The sequence below is a fragment of the Ammodytes marinus genome (assembly GCF_949987685.1).
Source record: "Ammodytes marinus genome assembly, chromosome: 19".
In the NCBI taxonomy this organism is placed as follows: domain Eukaryota; kingdom Metazoa; phylum Chordata; class Actinopteri; order Uranoscopiformes; family Ammodytidae; genus Ammodytes; species Ammodytes marinus.
In genome coordinates this window covers 19,123,381-19,144,348 of record NC_137223.1, presented here as the reverse complement: position 1 = coordinate 19,144,348, position 20,968 = coordinate 19,123,381, and the positions used below count along the sequence as shown (strand labels likewise).

General features: G+C 42.6%; 1 protein-coding gene across 1 annotated transcript in view; it reads right to left on the bottom strand.

The window, feature by feature from the left end:
- nrxn3b (neurexin 3b) overlaps positions 1-20,968 on the bottom strand; it is a gene marked incomplete at its 5' end in the record, with an annotated part of 282,506 nt that overhangs the window by 31,534 nt on the left and 230,004 nt on the right. Inside the window, one exon of the mRNA XM_080047664.1 lies at positions 8,487-8,658. Coding sequence (XP_079903790.1) covers positions 8,487-8,658 — 172 coding nt within the window. The remainder of the gene's footprint in view (positions 1-8,486; positions 8,659-20,968) is intronic.

The following is a 20,968-nucleotide window of genomic DNA, read 5'->3' as shown; positions in this document are numbered from 1 at the left end:
CACTGGACACCACTTGCTTTTACATTTCAAAGGGGCCAAGGAATGATTCAGTTTAGCTGCTTATTGGGAAGGAAGTAGCAGGTCTGCAGTGTGGAAAAGGAAGTGAAAAGTTGAAGTGGTGCAGACCTATTGGGAGCGGGAAGTCCCACAGTGACACAGCTTTGAGGAGGACAATGCATACAAATGAGATCATTACTGACATGGCGGGAGGCTCCTTTGGGTAAAAAGTGCTACAACCCAGCTGCCACATTCCCCTCTGCTATGTGGCCCAGGTATAAGGGAATTATGGATAATAGACTGTCATTACAGGGATTTGTTGTGTGTGTACTTTCTGGCATTATGAAATTTATTGTTGTGTATGTGCCGAGGTGCAATATGTTGTCTGACAATCACAGAAGCATTCTGTGAAGCAGGCCGCGTTTATGTCGAAGGCAGAGAATTGAGATGGGCCGTTCAGCCTTCAAACATTGTGTTTTGACAAAAAGACAGTGATACCTGTATAGAAACATGAATGGCACCATGATATGTTACTCAATACTCAGGTGAGGAAAGTCTTTGGAGGGGAAATAAGGCACCAGGACGGCATTGTTTGTAACACAAGCGAAAGGGCAAGTCTTTCTAATTGTGAGAAAAGGCCTTTCTGCAAAAGTGTCTGCTCTGGCTACTAGAATTCTCTGAGGTGATTCATCTATTGAGAAAACGCACGCACGCACGCACGCACGCACGCACGCACACACACACACACACACACACACACACAAGGCGGCTGCAGTGCGTACCTTATTTTTAGTGCGCCGTCCTCACCTGCTGATTGACATTCTGATCGTACATAAAGATTGAGCACACCACAGTTACTTAGGAACCAGTCATTCCAAGGGTTGCTATAGTAAATCATAAACTTCTCTCAATTTCGTATTCTGCTTCTCTCAGTTGGATACTTCTGTCATCCCTTTCTACCTTGCCTACTCAGAGAATAATCAGCCAAGGGCTCAGTTTACAGCCAGCTGGGTAGGAGTGTGGATAGGGCTGCGAGGGAGCGCACAAGAGCTAAAGGCCTGTGTCCGCGGCGTGCCAGCAGGTTAATCAGTACTAGCAGGACTCCCTCCCCATTCCTTTGATCTCAAGCAGCTTTTCAGGTGGCAGCGCAAATACCCTCTGCTCTGGAAGAGGGCCACAGAGGGAGGCATGATGCTAGTATGTGAAAGCAGGGGACCGGGGGGAAAGTTTTTTTGGGGGGGTGTAGGTAGAGGATTGGGGAGAGGAGGAATAACTAAACAGGGGACGGAATATATGCAGCATCTACACAGCGGGCCACTTCAGTTGTATTGAAGTCACGTCTGAAACGGAGAGAAGAGGGCAAAAGGCTTGCTGTGCATTGCTTACGGCATGGTCTCAGGTATATAGCTCTTACATTGTTCTAGGTGATTAATGAGGTGACAGTCCCCCTGTAATGAATACACCACAAGCTAATTGTTCGACTAATGAGAAAAATCTCTCTAGTTTGTAAATTTGATATTCAATTTCTTAAGGTGACTCCGGAGTGGACGACCTTGCCAATAAAAGCACCATTTTGTATTATAAAATCGCTCTGCCTCCAAGGTTTTTGGTTTCTTTTCAAAGCAATGGATAGATATTTCCGGAAAGATTTTTCTTTAACCTTTCGGTGTTGGCATCATGTTTTGTCCCTGACTGAAAGCCCATTTTAGTGAAAAATATTATTTAATAAAATCAACAAAAGTTTTTTTTTTTATGTAGACTTTGTTTAGTTGTTGTTTTACTCTTAATCAATGTTCTGAATTAAAATGGTGTCATTACTTCCTTACAGTGATCTCATTCCGGTAGAACTAGTTGTTGGGGGTCGAACATTCAAACAGTAATGGATCAATCTTAAAGCAAGACTGTGTAACTTTAGAAATGATAAATGTCACATTATAACTTTTGCAAAACAAAAAGTTGTGAGATATAAAACAAACCCCTTTTCAATTCAATGCACTACTGGGGTACACATCTACAGTCTAACTTGGTCTGGTAGGACTAGTAGTTTATGGAGGATATTGTTAACTAATGTTTACAGTAGATTTCTAGCTCATTGTGCTCAAATGTGTTTAACTATTACATCGTGTTTAGGTGGATGTGTACTATACTTTCTGGTCCAATTAATTGTATATAAAAAACATTGTTCTTTTCTATGTTATGGGTACCTTTGTATCGTCTTTAACTGATTCAAAGAAGCATTGTGGGATAATTATCTAAGTCCTAATTTGGTTTTCTTTTCTGTTGTAAGATAATAAAATATATCTTGCTCGTATTTACCATTATCCAATAATTGTCATTGGCAAAGCTGCCGTTGTTAAAAAACTCTCTAATCGTTGCTTCATAAGCTACTCAGTCACTTATACAGAGACTTGATAGTTCTTGCAGAAAAGAAGGGCTTTTTCAAAAAGTGTGTAATGACTTTAATGGACTGTAATTGGACGTTTTAGTTCACGTACATACTAGTGCAGCATGAATTCACTGCTTAAGTAACATTTTTCCAGGAATTTCAAAGTGGAATCTTTGAAGGCTCTTCAAACATTTTTCCTCAACCAGCTTCTTATTATGAGCAAGGACGTCCATGAACATAAAACTGCTGCTTGAATTAGAAAAACACTTTGGTTGGTTCACAGGAGAAATAATTCTTTGTCCCCATCAGTATCAGCAGTATCAACATGTATTTGTTTGAGTGTAAAACTCTGAGCAAGTAATAACTTCTTCAAAAATGTAAATGGTTTAGTTGTAGATGTGAGAAACATTACGATTTGCACAGTGACAGTATCAGAAGAAGCCCTAACCTACATTCATAAGGAGATGAGTTGGCAATCTCACTCAAAATACATTATTTCCTAATAATTACTACAGAACAAGTAAATCCAAAAGTTTGGCTCACTAGAGGTTTTAAATAAACAAATAAACCTTTGCACTATACTGGACAACTTGTTATTTGTACTGTCACATATGTTATTTCAGACTATTTCATATTCCGCATTTTGCTGCATGCATTTACTGTGTGGCTGAACGCAGACCTGTTCAATTTGGTAAATGACCTTTGCTTTTATGATGTGTTGCGGTTTTTTCTGTGCATACACACAGTTTGTGTGCGGTCTCTTCACCGATTTTCCCCTCCCAGCCAAAACAATGTCTAAATGTCTCCACTTTGGTGGCAGCCATTCAGTCAACACAAACACTGGCACGGCGACAGTCATAATGCTGGTTGGTCGCTGCGTTCCATTCATTTTGCCTGCCAGACTACTCTCACAGGGGTTCCATCACATGGCCTGTGCTGAGAGCGCATTCAAAAACTCTGAAAATGGCTGCCGTGACAGGCTCCTGGCTTCTCTCTGCATTTTGGGGATGATGAGGACATTTGATATACCGCCGCCCGGTCCAAAAATCATCATTCCCACAGCTCAGCTCAGATCCATAGCTGGCTATTGCAGCCCCTGGTTATCCCGAGTATCCTGCACCACCCACCTCCATTCCAATATACATCGACTTTCATCTCCGTCTCTTCTTCTTCTCTCTCTCCCCTCTTCACCAACATACATTTCTTCCTATTCAGTCTTTTCATCCACCCAGCTATGCTTTGCTCTGCTCCTTTATCTGCCTCATACTATGCAATCAGCCCCCCTTGCTCTTCTTAGCTGAATCAAGCCTCTTCAGCAACAACAGCTAGCCTACAATTCTGGTATCATTTATTTTCCTTTCACTCACTCTTTATACCCTTTTTTTCTTTTTCTCTACCGGTCTATCGATCTACATGTCAGCTCTTTCTACCTTTTGCCAACTTATACTAGTCTTTTAACTACATTAAATGCCACTGTATTCCATCGCCAGCTGTAGTTCTTTTTTTTCTATTCATCCATATCCCTCTGTTTTTTTTTCAACTAGCTTCACTCCCCACTAACCTCCCTCTATTCTCTCCCTCAGACGTCAGACAAAGCCCGGGAGTAAATTCATCATTCATCAGGTCGCCCTGAAAATTGATGGCGTTTTGAAAGGATGAATTAGACTGGCGGTTTCTGCGCTCAGTTTAGTTCTGAGTTCTGAGGGGAGCAACAAGAGATTGTGTCTGCTGATAGGGGCTAATCATGTTTGGCTTTGGGGACGCGTGGGGATTGATCTCGCTCCCGAGGAATTGTTTTGTCTGTATTTCAAGACAAAGATTGGCAGATATTTTTGAGAAAACGATGTTACTCATTGTGACAGGTTGTAGGAAATCATGGTAACATTGTGTGTGTATCCTTGCGATTATGAAAGTCGTTGTGCGCTGTACTGAGTGCATGTGTGTTTCTAAAAAAATAGAACACAAGCCGTTCTCGTTATGGACCAACCCCTCTTGTACCCACCAGAAATGATGGAACACACACACACACACACCCACGCGCAATTTCCCCCGAGGCCACTCCAAGCAGGGTAGTTAGGCCAATGGTCATCCATCTGAGACAGCGCCTGAACCCCAGCCAGCTCTGGCTAAAAAAGTGTGATGCACAATTTCTGGCCCGGCCTCGGTCTAGTAATTCTTTGATTCAAAAGATTCAAACGCACGCATGAAGATCGTGTAATCCAAAATCAAAGAGTGCAGGGATTCGGAGTGTTATATAAGGAAATTGGAACCCCTCTGACTCAAACAAAGACAAGCCCCTGCAGTAATGTGGGTTGTCACCAAAGTACACATTGATGGTGGGTGAGATGAGCAGCTAATGGAAAAGAATGAGAATACATGGATAAAAAGGAATTTGAGGACAGAGAGAATGGAGATCTGTATGAGGGTCCTTGTCAGAGGGAGGGGATAATTAGGGACGAGTGAGGAGACAAAAGCGGTCAACACACACACACACACACACACACACACACACACACACACACACACACACACACACACACACACGTATACGCTCAACGCCCACACACACACACACACAAGCACACAATGAACACGTGTAAGCTACTGAAGCCTGACGGAAAAGCTGCTGCTGTACGGGATCAGTGCGGGTATATTGTTGTCTAGGAGAATGGGAATGTGTGAAGCGCAGAATGACCTTCTTATTTTTTCAACATTTAACAGCATTACAATGCACAGTTTTTGACTTTTTAACATGTTTGCGGTAATCATTCTTGGTGAATGGTGTGTAGATTAAACAATAGTTTAACAGAAAGAGGTGTCAAATCAACTGTATGTTTATTATTGAGGTTGTTACTGGTGGTGTTTTTACTGGCCAGCATTATATTCAAATGTAATAATAATAGTAGTAGTGCAACAAGTGTCCCTTTGCTGAAGGGGCTTCTGGTGCATCTTCTTTGGATTCTGCCCGACATTATACAACCTCAAACATCATTTTCATAGGATGCATAGATTACCCGGCCTGCACCTATGAGCGGTTGCTGCTAAAAAGTGTTATCTTCAGACCTGAAATGGAAAGACAAAGCCTGCACAAGTCCAACACGAAGAACGTACCTGAAAGAATAAGGGGGTCGTTCTTATCTCAATGTAATATTACTCCACTTTTATGACGGTCGTATACTTGGCGGCGTTATTTACTCTTCACTGGTGTGACTGTACGAGTGGGCTATTAAAAACGACCTACTTGTTTGTCACTTGCCCTTGCTCCCGAGATGTAAGCATTGCGATTAACTAAGTGAAGGCTTAGTGACGCGGCCTTTTCAATGGTCCTGCATTGTTTAAGTTTTTTTCTAGGTTTATCTCCCTATTATTGATTTGCATGTGTTTTGATTTGGAAATGGGTTATTGGTAACTCTAGGGAATTAAAATAGGAAACAACTAACAGGATTTAGCTACATTAATTGTACTGTTTGCTTTTGTAATGTTATTGCTAACATTTAAGGGAGATTCTGATGGTTCAATACATTGGTGGGCAAACTTTTCAAACAATGCTGCGATTTCCAACTTACGCGCCCCGGGCTATTTTTGCAGGCAGCTTTGAATGACAAGCGATCCACCAACACCTCTGTCTTCAGCTCTTTCCCCAATCAGCCTATTGAGGGCATGCCTGGATCCGGTAACTGTTTATTGAACGAGCAGAGAGAGCCTTGTGGAGGCCGCTGCTGCCTTCAAGTTAAGCATTGGGAGTGCGAGAAAAAGCAGTCGATGAGTCTGCGCCCTAACATGTAATTACTCATGAGATGACAACACCTTTACAACGCAGGGAGGGCGAAAAAAAAATCAATCATCGCTGAATTACTATCACTGAGTGCCCTGCAAAACACCTGTGCAGACGAGAAAAAGAAATTACCACGCATTCGATCCCACGCCTCAACTCCATTCCAAGAACAATGGCAGGTGGGCAGAAAAAGGGAATAAACCACAATGGGATCACTTGAATGGAATCCAAAGCTTAAAAAGGCAAGAATTCTATTGTGAATCGCTTAAACTGCGAGGCATACCCCGGACTACCATTTAGCAGTGATTTCTAAACGGACGCTGGCATTGAATCATACATATTGACAGACACGTCGATCGAAAGTTGAGATAACAACCATTAAATGTTGACGCAGGAGGCAGTTTCAGATAATCATGGAGGTGACAGGGGTTTTAACTGTTGTCTGAAATGACTGGTCATAAAAGATGGAGAAGAGTAGAATTCTTGTGTAATACTGGATCGAAGCCTGGTCCAACCAGACCATCGTACTTCATTTCATTTGTACAGAAGGTCTGGAACTGCTGTAATTGGCAAACGTTCACTCACTTGGAGGCGGGTGTCTGTTGAAGTTTAAAACTATTGGATGTGCCCAGTGCCACTCTGGATTAGCCAACCAATCGCATAACGTTTGGTCGTCACGTGTGTCATGAGCCGACTTCTGACGGTGCGTTCCAGTTGGACAGGGAACTCGGAATTTCCGACTAAACTACATATTGTAGTCTTTGGATCTACCGGTACCTGGCAACGGTAACTTGTTAGATCCTAACGTTTAGTTATTTGGACGAGAAAGGTTGTCGGCGTCCATACTTCCGCGAGCAGATGCACTGGAACACAGACAGGTCGGAACTCGGAACTACCAAGTCGGAAATCTCCTTCTTCCGAGTATAAAGGAACGCAGCATTCAACTGAAACTGGAGCGCGACTTTGACGTCATCGTTCTCAGCCACTCGCTCTGTTTGCTGATTGGACGGTTGTAGATTATCCTGAGAAAACTGAGAAATTCACTGCACACCCAGACTGACTACTGAAGGGAAAATGAAATTTGTCCGGAAGTAGGTAGGCGGGCGGAGCCAGGCTAGATCGAAGGAACATGGCGCGAAAAATACCTATGTGTGACTATTGAGTCGCATTCGCCTGATAAATTCAATCCCATCAATGAGTGTTTGTGCACGTCAGTGTGCATGTGTGAGTGATGGGGACCGTCAGTCGTGTGAATGTTAAGGAGCTTCGATATGTTCTCCTTTATAAGTTATGAAACCTGTGAAACATTATTTGTTCAAAGAGAGACAGCCAATGGCAAAAGAAAGGCAGATATAAAATAAATTAACATCACCTGCGCTGGCTTTGAACTAAGACCAAACAGCGTGCCAGGTCACACCAGGAGATAATGCTGCTTCAGCTTGGGTGAAAGCACACAACTAAGAGCTTGCTGCAGGGCTGCTGAGACATAGTTCTGGGAAGTCAAAGGGATCTTGTATATGTTTGCTCCTTTCAGTGGGTCAGTTACCCAAGTGTATGAAAAATAACTATTTAATGTTAGTTCCTGTGTGTGTGCTCTGTTTGACTAAGTGATATTGAAGAGCGGGTAATAAGGAACAAGGAAACAAAGGTGCTCTGTCTTAGGCTGACATGGAAACACAGATATAAAAGACAGGGGGAACCAACCTAATTGAATGGACTGTTAACCAGAAGTGGGAGAGGATTGTTTTGCCCTTCTTCCTCCTTTGCTCTCTCATACTTTCTCTCACTCTCTCACCTAGCTAGCTCAGGAGCACATCTCCTTGCCAAATGAAGGGAGTTTTCTGAGCGGGTTCCTTTTGATGACCCGATTTGTATGCTGCTGCTGTGCTGCTTGTGCTGACCTGGGAATGAGAGATAAAGGCACGCAGCAGCTTTATCTGGCCAACAGGCCACCTGTTGGTTTTTGCCACTTCTGTCTACTTGCTTGTTGATACCCAGTTAAGGCCACTGGCAAGACAAAATATTTACCTTGGTGTACTCCTCTCATGTGGAGTCAAGTGTGAGGTCAGGAAAGCATTTTTGGATGCATGATTTGTATTGTTTGTGTCAGCTTAATGTGAGTGCATGCGTCTTCAGTCTTCTGAGATGCTTTTTTTTTGCCACAGAAGAACACAAGGACTTAAATATTTTTGTGAAAGCCTTTTTATAATCTTGATAGCGCCCTTTAAAAAAAAAAAAAACAGGTGGTGTCCAGGGGTTTAAAAAAACACAATTTGACTCTTAACTGCGGCAGAAAATCATCAGACAAAGGAATAAGAAAGGCAGTACCTGTGGGGAAGTGTTCATTGATTGGCCAGTTGTCGACCTGCAAAGTGGCGTTGCCTCCGTTCCTGGTGAATCGGACCAAATGGTATTTGCCATCGTTTATTGCCGTGGTTGTCTCCCTGACGCTGATGTCCACCGTCCCGATATTGAATGTCACCGCTACTTTGCCTTGTTCCTGAAGAGGACACAAAGAGAAGAATTAGAGCAGACAAGAGTTAGTGGCCTGATTCCAGCATTAAATGATTCCAAATCTTCACAGCACTTCACCAAAGTGGCAGTTTTCATCAAACACCGGGAGCTCCGCTTCTCAACAATAAGTCAAATCCAATCTGTCATCATGACTGTCAAAGCTAGGCAAGTTAGATAATGTGGACTGCTGCTGTGCCAAGATTTAACATATTGTTGTGCAGTAATTAATTAATTATACAATAAACTAACTGTAAAAAGTTCAATAAAGCTATTTGGATGAATGCCCTTGGCTGGCGTTAATGGTGAACCACTCAGAGAACCTGAGGTTGCTAGCACGCTACGCTTCATTATACCACTATAATGTGATGAAAATAGGCTGCCAGCAGAGATTGTAATGATGAGTAATGCGCCCCACTGCCTGTCACTGCAAAACTGTTGGGGCAAATGCCTTTTTTCTGCAGTGGTCCTTAAAAAAACTGCATGAATGCCATATGTTTTGTTTGGCTCCTAATGCTAAAGCAGTTTTACCTTGTCCATAAATTGTGACCCCTCCCCATCATTTCCCTGACACGTCTCCCCTCGACCCACTAATTTTCATGAGCTGCCAGCGTGTTTTATTGTGACTGTTTGCGTATTCATGGGCATGTAGGCGTTACAAGCCAAAGGTTTTAGAGCGGAGGCAGGGCATGAGTGAGTGGCGATGGGGGAGAGTTGTGTGTTTTCTGTGTCATTTGTTTTAATCCCCCACAGGGAATATCTCTGTGTGTAATTACCTACTTTAGAAGCCCAGAGCAGAGGGACCGTTTCTCATAACAAAACCAAAATGAAGAAGGCTTGCACAGGGGGCAGACACATATTGTTAACTGATCAGCAAAGACACTGGCCCTGTCCAACTGCTACAAAGCAAACGTGGGTAATGTCAAGCCGAAATTAACGTTGCCTTTCAAAGCATTCCAACTTAAATGATACAACACTTAAACCTGCTGATCTCCATTTAATGTCACAGACTCTTTATACCACAGCAGAGCACTTAATAGGGTCAATGCACACTAAACACAGTCCCTCTTTATTCTACTATACCACCAACTAGTTTACTTCTAAACCTCTAAAAGGGCAAAAAAGATGAGATTGATAAGAAATAAATATACATTTTTAATGAAATGTGTTCCTACATTTCTACCCCTTAAGCAGTGCATCTAGAAGATCTCGTAAAAACAAGATAGCTCTTTCTTAGTTTATTTAAATAAGGATCACATTTTTGTTTCTTAGTACCTTTGCAAGAGTAAGGGGGTTAAAGTGAATATTTCGTCTTGGTTTAAGTTACATTGTATCCAACAGAGGAGGTTTTTTATGAAGTAGGAAGTTTTTCAAACTATCTAGTAAAATGACTGTGTGCATGGAAAGTGTGCAGTGACTGCGCATACTGTAGTCTCCTCAACAAGTCCTTTATGTATGAGGATCGGCACTGCATTCAATGTCTCATTTGAACTTACAGTTAAAATATCCTTTGCTTATTCATAACAGGAGTTACAGCTTGGCATTACATGGTGCTTGAAACAATAATGCAAGGAACTACAGACTACTGTGTAACAATCTCCAGCTCGGCTAATGACGGGGAAAAAAAGAGCTGTGGTTGGGCTCCAGAGTGGGGGCCAGATGAGCAGAATATCTGAAGGCGCACTTAACGTCTCTGTCAGAGAGGCTGTAAATGGGCTCTTAATTTAAGTAGTTGTCATTAAAACTTAGGGAGCAACAGACAAAACGCATAGGATAAAAGCTCGCCACGCAAGTGTACGGGCACTCTCACTGCTAATCTAGCGGCAAATACACATAATCCATGCACCTAGGCCGGCTAAAGTAAGAGCACACGCATACACAGAAATATGATTTAACATGACAAGGCGATGTTCAGTGTGAGTGTGTGTTGCACCGTGAAAAAAGACTACTAAAACATCCTGGCTCATCCTGACTAATGACAGGACCTTTCCCTGGTATGAAAAAAAAAACACTATGTCTGACAGCCCGAGCACATACATGGCACAGGCAGACACATCAGCACTACGTATAGTACATCCACCATGACCTTCAGAGGCTCTGGCAGCCCCATACAGTAGCATGAAAGCCACATCACCGACCCACTAATGCCTACAAACAAAGACAGATCGTTGACCCTCCCCTTCCCCCCGGCCCCGGGTACAAACAAACAACACAATACAACAATTGTACACCTCTGTGACCGTTGCTGAGTGCCTCCGGGCGGTGTGCAGAGAGTGGACTGTGTGTGGTAAAGGGATGGCAATGGCAAAGCTCTCCCTTTCCCTCTCTCTGCTACCCCTGTTGTCCAGGCTATACCCTCCACCGCCACCCACCTGCCTGCCCACCCCAGCGCTGCAGCAACGTTTGATTGACAGATCCAATTACGTTTTTTATTGGCCTGTCGCTCGCGAGGCGGGAAGGCACTTCATTGTCTCCTGAGCAAAGGGGAAAATGGCTATTGTTCTCTTAGTGGAAAAGATGATGGCCACTATTCCAGGCGTAAACAAATGATGCGCGGAGAATCACTTCTGAACTTACACACACACATATTAATGGAAACAAACACACACGCACGCACGCACGCACGCAGGCGCACACACACACACACACACACACAGTCATGATAGAGTAACCTTGCACTGAAAAATCTTTGTTTCAGTGGCGTCACATGGCAAACAAATTCAAAGTACTATGCAAACACTCAATCAGTCGCTCTCACTAAAACTCTCACAGCAAACTATGAATATGACATAAGAGTGGCGAGAGTGGTTATTTACTGGTATGGTGTGCTAAAGCCCTTGTTCAGTCTCACATGCAGACACATCAGGATTAAATGACAATTATTAAATTACAAAACATTTATTTTTCTACTGCCATCGTAATAGCATAAGATAAATGTTTGTTGTTGTGTCTGTGCGTCTCTTAAGTGTAGAGTATGTGTGGGCATGTTGTGTTCACAATCGGTGTAACTAAGACTGATAAATATAATTCCAGCCCCCCCCCCCCATGGTGAACTGGCCCCCTAGGCTTGGCACGAGGAGCTACAGCGCTCCCACGTGACCCGACACACACACTGACATCAGTAATCAGGCCCGCCGCAATCCAATTCAGGGCCGATCAATGCCTCCAACACAAGCAGTGCCCCGGGCAGAGTGAAAGAGAGAGAATCACTCAAAGAAGCAGTGGTGGGCGATCCCGCAGACAGCCATCACAGACAGCCCTTCGTAGGTAGCTGCTGTACTGGGGGGGACGGTATGCTCACAATAGACCCCATCCCAGGCTCTCTGAATGGTCATTCTGCTACGCCACAGGCCCCCAGACAGATACATACATCTGAAAGCCATTTAACGGAGGCGAGTTGGGGAGAGTTAGCCCATTTAGCTCTGTTGGGTAGAACGAAAATGACAAAAGAGCATTGGAGACCGAGAAACAGAGAGATAAATGTATGTTGTTGTGTGGACGGTATCCTCTATAATAAGATGTGCAGACACCCTTTAAGATCAAATGATGTTATTACATTGGTACTCTTCCCCCTTCCCACAAAAGGTTTTGTGTTGCAATCAAACCTAGATTGAAATCTGGTACGAGCACAGAGTAGTTGTAGTTGGATGGCTCCAGTGGATCTATATTGGAGTCTCAATCGGGAGGGAGGAAGATCTCATATCAAGAATGTGAACATGTCCCAGGGTGGGAGTTTAGGTTACATATCCACCCCTTTCATCTGACATCAGCGCTCAAGTTAGCTTTTGTGGTCAGGGCCCATCAAAAGTGGATTGTGGAAGCAGTGGAAGTAGAATCAATAGAGTGGAAAAGAAGCTAGGACAACGTGAGACGCGCTGGATTGATGCACCTGGCCTTCACAGTGCCAAAGCCATTCATTGTCAGTAATTGACAGAGATAACTCATAGACGGCGCAGTGAATTGTAGCTGTCTGGTCTTGTGCCCATCAGGCTCTAGAGTCAGATATGTTAAGCTGTTGAGGAGAGGTTTGCATGCGTGCAAGTCATTTCTTCATGTAAACTAATAATGGATTGATCTTCTCATTATAGGTTATTTACATTGCACCACAAGTCTGAAATATCTATGTTCTCCTTTTTTCTGAAACTGTTAAGAACATAATATTAAGAAATCAAGTTAACATGGGATAAGAATTTAAGTTTATTTGAACATAATCCTAGAAACTCCTTCTCAAGTAAAAACCCTCTTGGGCAAAACATGTTAATATCAATCCACCACTGAAAAGAGCCCTTGACAAATCCAGGGCACACACCTCCAGGATGTTTCATGGCTATTTCTTGGTTCTCTGAAAAACTGGCACAGATAGGTCTGTGGATTACACAGAGTAAAAAGGCAAACAATTCTATAAAGAAAAATTGCAACTTTAAACGTAATTTCTAATGTTGAGGGCACCACAAAACAAATTCCATTCTCCTCAATAGTTATAGTGTTGCAGCTGAAACTAAAGAAGAATATCTGAAAACCTGGACACATCAACCAAAACTTGCCGCATAGCTGGATATCACAATTGGTAAGTGTAAACATACATTTGTTTAGCATTTAAATAGGCTAACTGCCTAATTAAACATGTATACCATAACCCATGGCCAATTATTGGATTTGACTGGTTCACACAAGTAGCGGGAGAAAAACATATTTCATTGTCATGAACACAATTTGATTCAGATGTAGTTGCTCATAGCAGTGATGCATACAAAATGCTGCTGACAGGCTAGGACCACGAAAAGCAATAATTTTGGAAATATGCTCTTCATTGGGACTGAATAAAACACTGCCAACATGGTTTTAGTTAAGCATGTTAGAAGCAGAGGCTACAGGGTCTAGGGTTCCCTGGCTTTGTTCAGTGACAGTCTTAATGCACTATTCAAATAAACATTCTCCTAAAATCGCAAAATTCCATTAATCATTAATTGTCTCAAAGGTTCCTTCAGACATTCATAATTGGCACCAGAGCTGGTTTGAGACGTGGGGTGGGAGGATACAAGGCGCAGAGGGCCCTGCTGCTTCTGAAATATTGATCACACCTAAAAGAACCAAGAGGTCTAACACAGGCTATATTTCACACCTGAGAGAACCAGGGATGGCTTTATTGAATGGACAGGAACAAAATGGCCTCCATCCGGAAAGCGTAGTGCTACTGTAGGTAATTGCTAGGGTAATACTAGGGAGTCCATTAGCCAGTTGGTTAATGCCCAGGAGTGCCAGCTAGCATTAGCCCAGACTGAAGAAGACGAGTCATTGCATTTTTAATACAAACACAAGCAGCAGCGTTGCCGCTGGAAAGGTAATGGCTTTGACTCCTGTGCTCGGGCTCAATGTCAAACTCTGAGCCCCGTTCCTTGATCCTCCGCCACAGAATATGAATCGCGCAGGGTCAGCCTTATCAATTATTTACACCCACTCTTTCTCTATTTCCTGTTTGTTCGCTCTCGTGGCTGTAACTTGCCCTGACACTAATGGCGGATGGCTGGGTAAAAACATTTATCAATGTTACCGCAGCAGAGTCTTCTTCAGCCCTACACTATCACTTTCAGCCTTGGATTACTGACACTGCACTGATCCTAATCATCACTACTATACTTTACTACTTGTGTCTTGGCTGCATTGTCTCAGTTAAGTCAATGTCCCTGAAATAACCTTTAGTTGCTGCAGCCTGTGCTGACAATGAATCTGTAGTTAATTTCAGGAACTGCAGTCAGATGTTTAATATATTTTCACCTCATACATGTTGGTACTTGATACGAAAACACTTTTTCTATTAGACCATTATGGGGAAATCTGACTTCTGACCTGGCCCTGTCTAGCACAGGGTGAATCATTTGCACTGCATTGCTGTGCATGGTCAGCAGCATTGTATGGTATATGTGCATTATTTACATTTTCTTTGTCATGACTTATATTAAATCCATTATAGTTACCGTGATTTATTTTTGCAATAGCCTTTTTGGCACAGCCTCTCTAGAGTATAGCACTTCCAGCTGCATTTCACTGCACCTGTATTGCACAAGCATAAAACTAATGAATCAACTTTTTTGGTTTTGCCATGTATGATACAAGGTAATTATATTTATATCTCTTTGTATATATGCGGAAAATGAGGTTGATTGTTGCTAGAAAAAATAAAATAATTATAATAATTTGATCAGTCTATACATTCAAGCTATCAAAGGTGCTGTCAGGGATTTTGGAGACAGCTTGTTGTCAAAATCACTGTTGGGTCGAAATAGGTGAATATCTCCCCATACAGTACCTGTCTAGACTGTATACAAATGGCTCAGTTGGTAAAGCGGGTCGGCTGATGATCAAAGGGTTGGAGGTTCGATCCCTGCCCTGCCACTTGTGTCATGGTTGTTGTGTCCTTGGGCAAGACACTTCACCCACCTTGCCTCGTGTGAATGTTCGATAGTTAGCCTGCTATCGGTGTATGAATGTGTGTGTGAATGGTAACGTGGGAATGGGAACAGGTCTCCCTTGAAAAAGAGTCTTCGGTCTCAATGGGATTTACCTGTATAAATAAAGGTTAAAAAAATAAATAAAAAAATGTTTACAAAGAAAAAAAAGGGGGCCTATGACAAAGGGTGATTCTGACTCCAAGCATTCTTCAGAATTGCTGACTCCATCTTTAATTCATTATATGTTCCACTATTATGGATTGCTTACAGTAAAACAAAATCAAAGTTGGCCAAAGTGGCTCCATCTCTGTTTATAATACTACACAGCCGTAATAATTACAATGCAGCATACTAAACGATTACAAGCTTGCTAAACCACACAGGCTTTGAAACCAACACTTGAGCCATATATTTTCATCTGTCTGACCTGCTGCTACACTAATTTATTTGCACTATTACAATGGTGTATGTGCCGGCCAACAACGACATATACAAAAGCAAAGGGGTCTATTGTGCATACATACCACACCCTCCACTTGGACTGATTTCTTTCCACACACTGTTTAAAAGATGCTGGGCATAAATCTTTAGCTTGATTGCATTTGCTAACTGTAGCGCTGCACCAGCATCCGTTAAAGAAAAAGCAGGTTTTGTGCGCAACCTCATGCGGCAGCGCGTTGGGTGACATGGTCCCTGTGCGCCAAGTGGCTCATTTAGTGAAGAAAAAAAAGAACAGGGCAATTGATGGGATTTGTGTGAGATGGAATAATATGCTGTGAAAGTCCATTAGGGACCAGGCTAATGAAATTGAAACAGCCTGGTGATCAAATTAGAATCTGTTCGGCAGATATTTAATTTAATGTGCCGCTGAATTCGAGCACTTTCTATTCGGGAGCCCCAGAAAGAAAAAAACAGTGCAAAATAAATCAAGCGAGGACACACTTCACCCTATACTTTCTCCCCTACCCTACTCATTTTTGAACAACTATCAAAAGTCTATATTTGCACAAAGCCGACCTGCTATTCATCAAACAATACGGACTGAAGTGTTTGAGTCAAACTAAATGGGATAAAGTTAAACATACACTAGCACATGAAAAAAGGAGACTTTATCTTTGACCTTTCAGTGTGTTTTCATATACCGCCAGTCACAATCACACGCATCGCTGCAGCTGCTTGGTAAAGAGTCACGGGGTGAAATTATTTGAATAGACAAAAAAGAAAAGGAAGATTGCAGCTTGTTTGAAGAGTTGCCCTCTGTATTTTGCGCGCTCTCCCTACCTCGTCTGGGATACTATGCAAAGCAAAACCACACAGGGAGAAAGGGGAGAAGGGAAAATAGGCAGCACAACATCCCAATTAACAAAGCCAATGGTAATTATCGGAGCAAGATATCTCATTTCTAAACAGTGGGGAAGCCGTGCCACAGAGACTCTTTCGATTTAAGAAATGTAGTTGCTCTCTAGTCTCGTGTGTGTGAATTGAATGAGAAAAAAAGGGACGGACACAGAGACAGAGGAGGAGAAAGATGCAGGTTCTTTGGTCACACACTTCCAGGCGCAAGCTGATGAATGTAAATGCAAAATGTTTGCATTTGACGCTTTAATTTGTTATTTGAAATTTTGTCACATCCATTGTTTGTCCAATGTTATCTCTGCAGGCTGCATTAGAATTAGAAGTGCTAATGTGCCCGTGCCCCGAGAACAGGTGCTAAAATGCTAACGCTAATGGCTGGCATTTAGAGTGTGGCTATGTCAGTTCTATATTGTGTGTGTGTGTGGGGGGGAGGGAGGGGGGTCCAGTAAAAGAGGGAAGGAGAGCTTGTTCAATAATCAAACGAGATGATGCGGCAGAAAAAAGGGGCCTGAAGGGGGGTTAGTTGACAACATTGGCGCTAAAGCTAGCTGGATCACTGTGAAACACGCTGACAGCAGAAGGGGTGGGTTGGTGGGTGGTCTGTTGCCAAGGAAAGCCTGCCTGGGATCAAGCCTCTACCCTCCACCTTGCCTGCTGAGGTGTCAGGGATGAAGGTAGAGGGAAAGGAATGAGAAAAAAGAAAAGAGATAGAGAAAAGACTCAGAGGATGAAACTGGAAAAAGAGTGGCTATAAGGTGAGTTTGAGAGAGAGAGACAGAGAGAGAGAGAGAGGGCTGCAGAAAAATTATTAACTGAGAATGGAGATCTCAACAATACCTCCATACTCCTTTTCTTTTTTTTCAATGTATCCCTTGTCTAGTGAAAAGAAGATTTGTTTTATTTTGATTTGAGATTCATTTAGTCTCAAACCCCGCCAAGTGAAGTCTCTCTGCGATAATATGAATTTGTGGGTCGCTCCCTCCCGCTCAGCACGATTCGAAGACACCGATTGCCGCCGTTTAAAGTCGACCCATTTGCAGGATAACTGCTTTGACTCTGAGGGATTATGATTGGGTAAGAAGGCAAAGTTGCTGTTAACACAGTTAAAATGGAGATGTATCGGTCGGGCTTGTGAAATGTCTGCAAAGCGGTACCTGTACAAGCAACATAAACCAAAGTAATTGTGTTTACATCATAGCCAATTGTCACATTATAGTAAGTACTGTCCTGAGCTACAGATTGAGAGGCTTTCCTTGAGTGTCTCTACTTTATTGCATTTTATATTTATTTATTTAAAAAGATAGGTTAAGCTTATAAAATACACTCCTTTATTAAAACAGATTTTGGTTTGTGACCCACAACAAAATGAGCCCATTGTTTTCCTTGGTATTTCCTCTCTAAGCTTCTCAGGCAGTTCCAATTAAATATCTATTCACAATACAAAGAGATCAAATCAACTAGTATTCAACAAAAACAAGCAATTATAAGATAATAATTTAATTTGATAAAAAGTGGTGTATGATCATTCACTCTTTGCCATTAATCGTATTGTAAACACTCAAATTTATATCCAGGGCAAAACTACCAAGCCATATGTAACTTAAGGCAGGTGAAACATACTGGACACTCACCAGCTACAACAGGAATATGCTACCTACGCATTGGAATTCACAATCTAATAATGTCAAATGTTTGGGGGAAAAACTGTTCTGGATGAAAATACCTCTGGAACCCCTCACTTTTGAATCCATGACTTTCACATTTAACACAGCACCTTTATGTTCATGTATTTTATTTTGAATAAGTAAAAGGATCTGAATACTGTATCCACCTATGCTGCCTTTAAATGACAGGGATTGTGTGACTGTGCCTGCAGCCCCTCTCAATGAACAAGCCGCTGTAACCTCGGGCAGATATGATCTAAGGCATTAAAACGAATGGACACAATGCTGCGGCAGAGTCAAAACTAGCCCGCAGCGGTTGGCTAGGACGCCACACTGGGGAAACATATGCCCTCTCTGTGTGCAATGGCTGTCATGTCAGCTTGATACCGGTCAACAGTCCAACAAGTCTCACTTTGCATTTTTTTCATTCATTTCCAATTCATGACCACATCTGGTGCAGTGGAGCTGTGTCAAATCAAGCAGAACTACCTGGAATTAATTATAAAAAGATGATACGCTCTGATGACTGATTAAAAAAAAAGTTTTTTGAAGCAATTGTTGGACTGATTGTTAGGGTTTACTCTACGCCACCGACCGATATTGTATTCTAGTCATCAGAAGGGGATGAATACAGGATTTATAGATGAGATAGGACCATTGTTTTCAGGGAAAAGGAAGAAAAACAATGTAGGAGCTGGTTACGCCAGGATTTTTTGGGAGATAAGTCAAGCTATCATACCCCCTGATGCTAAGCAGCATGTGGTATCTCGGTGGCTGTCTAAATGTGTCACCGTCGTTTAGAGTTGTTTTCATGTATGTTTTGAGACTGAGAGTTGATATCAACAGAGGGCACGGGGGAAGGAGAGAGAAAGACAGCAACAAACAACCAAAAGCAGCCATGTTAAGGAAACACATAGACGGAGGGGGGGGGGGGGGGGGCGCTCAAATGCAGATATGAATAGCCAGCACCTAAAATGGCTGAATAAACAGGAGGAAATCTAGGTCGGTACTGTCTCTCCCACTTGAAGGAACGTCGAGGCGAGCGCCCTACTTCTTCATTGCTTTGGACACTTCCAGGGCAAGCCGTCGTCAAACTGAGTCTACTGACTGTGTTAATTCCACAAGGCCTGTCTGAAAAAAAAATCATAACCTATTAATCACGGACTATACCACATGATAGTACATTTGCATTCACTTCTATTTACATCCTCCCTTCATGTTTGTCCTTCCTTGTCAATTATTCTCCATAATTATTTCCCCCCCCTCGCTATTTCGTGAAGGCATTATTTTTCATTAAATTAATTTTCCCTAAAGTAATAAAGCACAAGTCAATTTTTATTTTTCTAAGGCAATTTCCTTTCCCATAATGTGAAACTGCTAAAAGATAAGTGCATATCAAAGGCTCAGCAGATAGCACTCATTGCTGCTCTCCTCTCTCACAATTAACAGGGCTGCCTGCCGAGAGGAGGCATGAAATCTTGGTGATTGGGATGTAAGGAGATGCCAATGTAATTCTGAGGAACACCGTTAATGTTAATCAGTAGCTCTAAATGAACTAGTACGTCGATGCCTTCTTGCTTGTTGGGAGGGGGCAGTGAATGCATGCTGATGTGCGGCGCCCCGTGGTAGGCATATCAGAGTGCACCATCAAAGGAGCTGACGCGTTTATCGTGGCGCTTTTATATGGCTTTTCAGGGTTCTAATCGCAGAGTGGGACGCGTTGCAGATTCTTGCATCGGTGTCGTGCGCGCAAAAGTGAGTTATGTGTTGCCATATCCTGGGTGCACTTGCATGCTCTTTCCCATGTTGAAGCAGCATGAAAATGTCAGAGAGGGAAATATAGATATAGCTACTGTAGATAGACATGTAGGCACACACACACACACACACACACACACACACACACATAATGTGTGTATATATATATATATATATATATATATATATATATATATATATATATCTTTTTCTCTTTTGAGATAACTACATTAAGGTTACCAGAGGGCAGGGAGTAGGGAGCAAGAGAGAGTGACAAATATATTGTCTATCATGCGAGACGGTGAGAGGTTGTTGTTAAATGTCACAGTGACTCTCAAGGTCTGTCCCAGGTCGGCCCGTGCCGCCTCCCTAACAAGCCTGCACAAGACTCATTGCTGTGTCACACACACACACACACACACACACACACACACACACACACACACACACACACACACACACACACACACACACACACACCAGCATAATCAGCATCTGACACCTTGACAGCACAGAAGTCCCCAGAAGCACTGACTTTTTTTGGAAGAGGTAGCTCCACGCACATGCACACACGTCTTAATTTGTCAGTGTTTAGGACAGTCAGAAGGTAAACTCGAAGGAGAGGGTTTGCCATCATGGAGAAAAGGTTTACCTTTCAATACAAATGAACGTTTCCCCTGAGTGCTTCCTTAATGCGTGACAACACAGTTTGACCAAAGTTTGCTTTATTTTAAAAGACTCATGTCGAGGAATTAAGAGATCATTTTCCCTTTGCTAATATAGAGGAATTACAGTAAGGGAGATAGAAAGATTGTTCACGCATGGACTCCGGTGTGCATGATCACAAGCCGAAAAACAAAAAACGACTGACCAATAGTTCAAATGGCGAGTCCCCACTCCCTGTAAGACCTAAACCGTCTTCAACTGAGTGAAAGGAGGAGAGGATGAAAACAACACCTCCTGCTGCTTCCTTCACCGTCTGTGTTTGTCACAGTAGAAGAAAACAAACATAGCATAGCTCTACTCACACTTTTAACACCCTTTTCTAACAAACCCTCTTACCCGCCTCCAT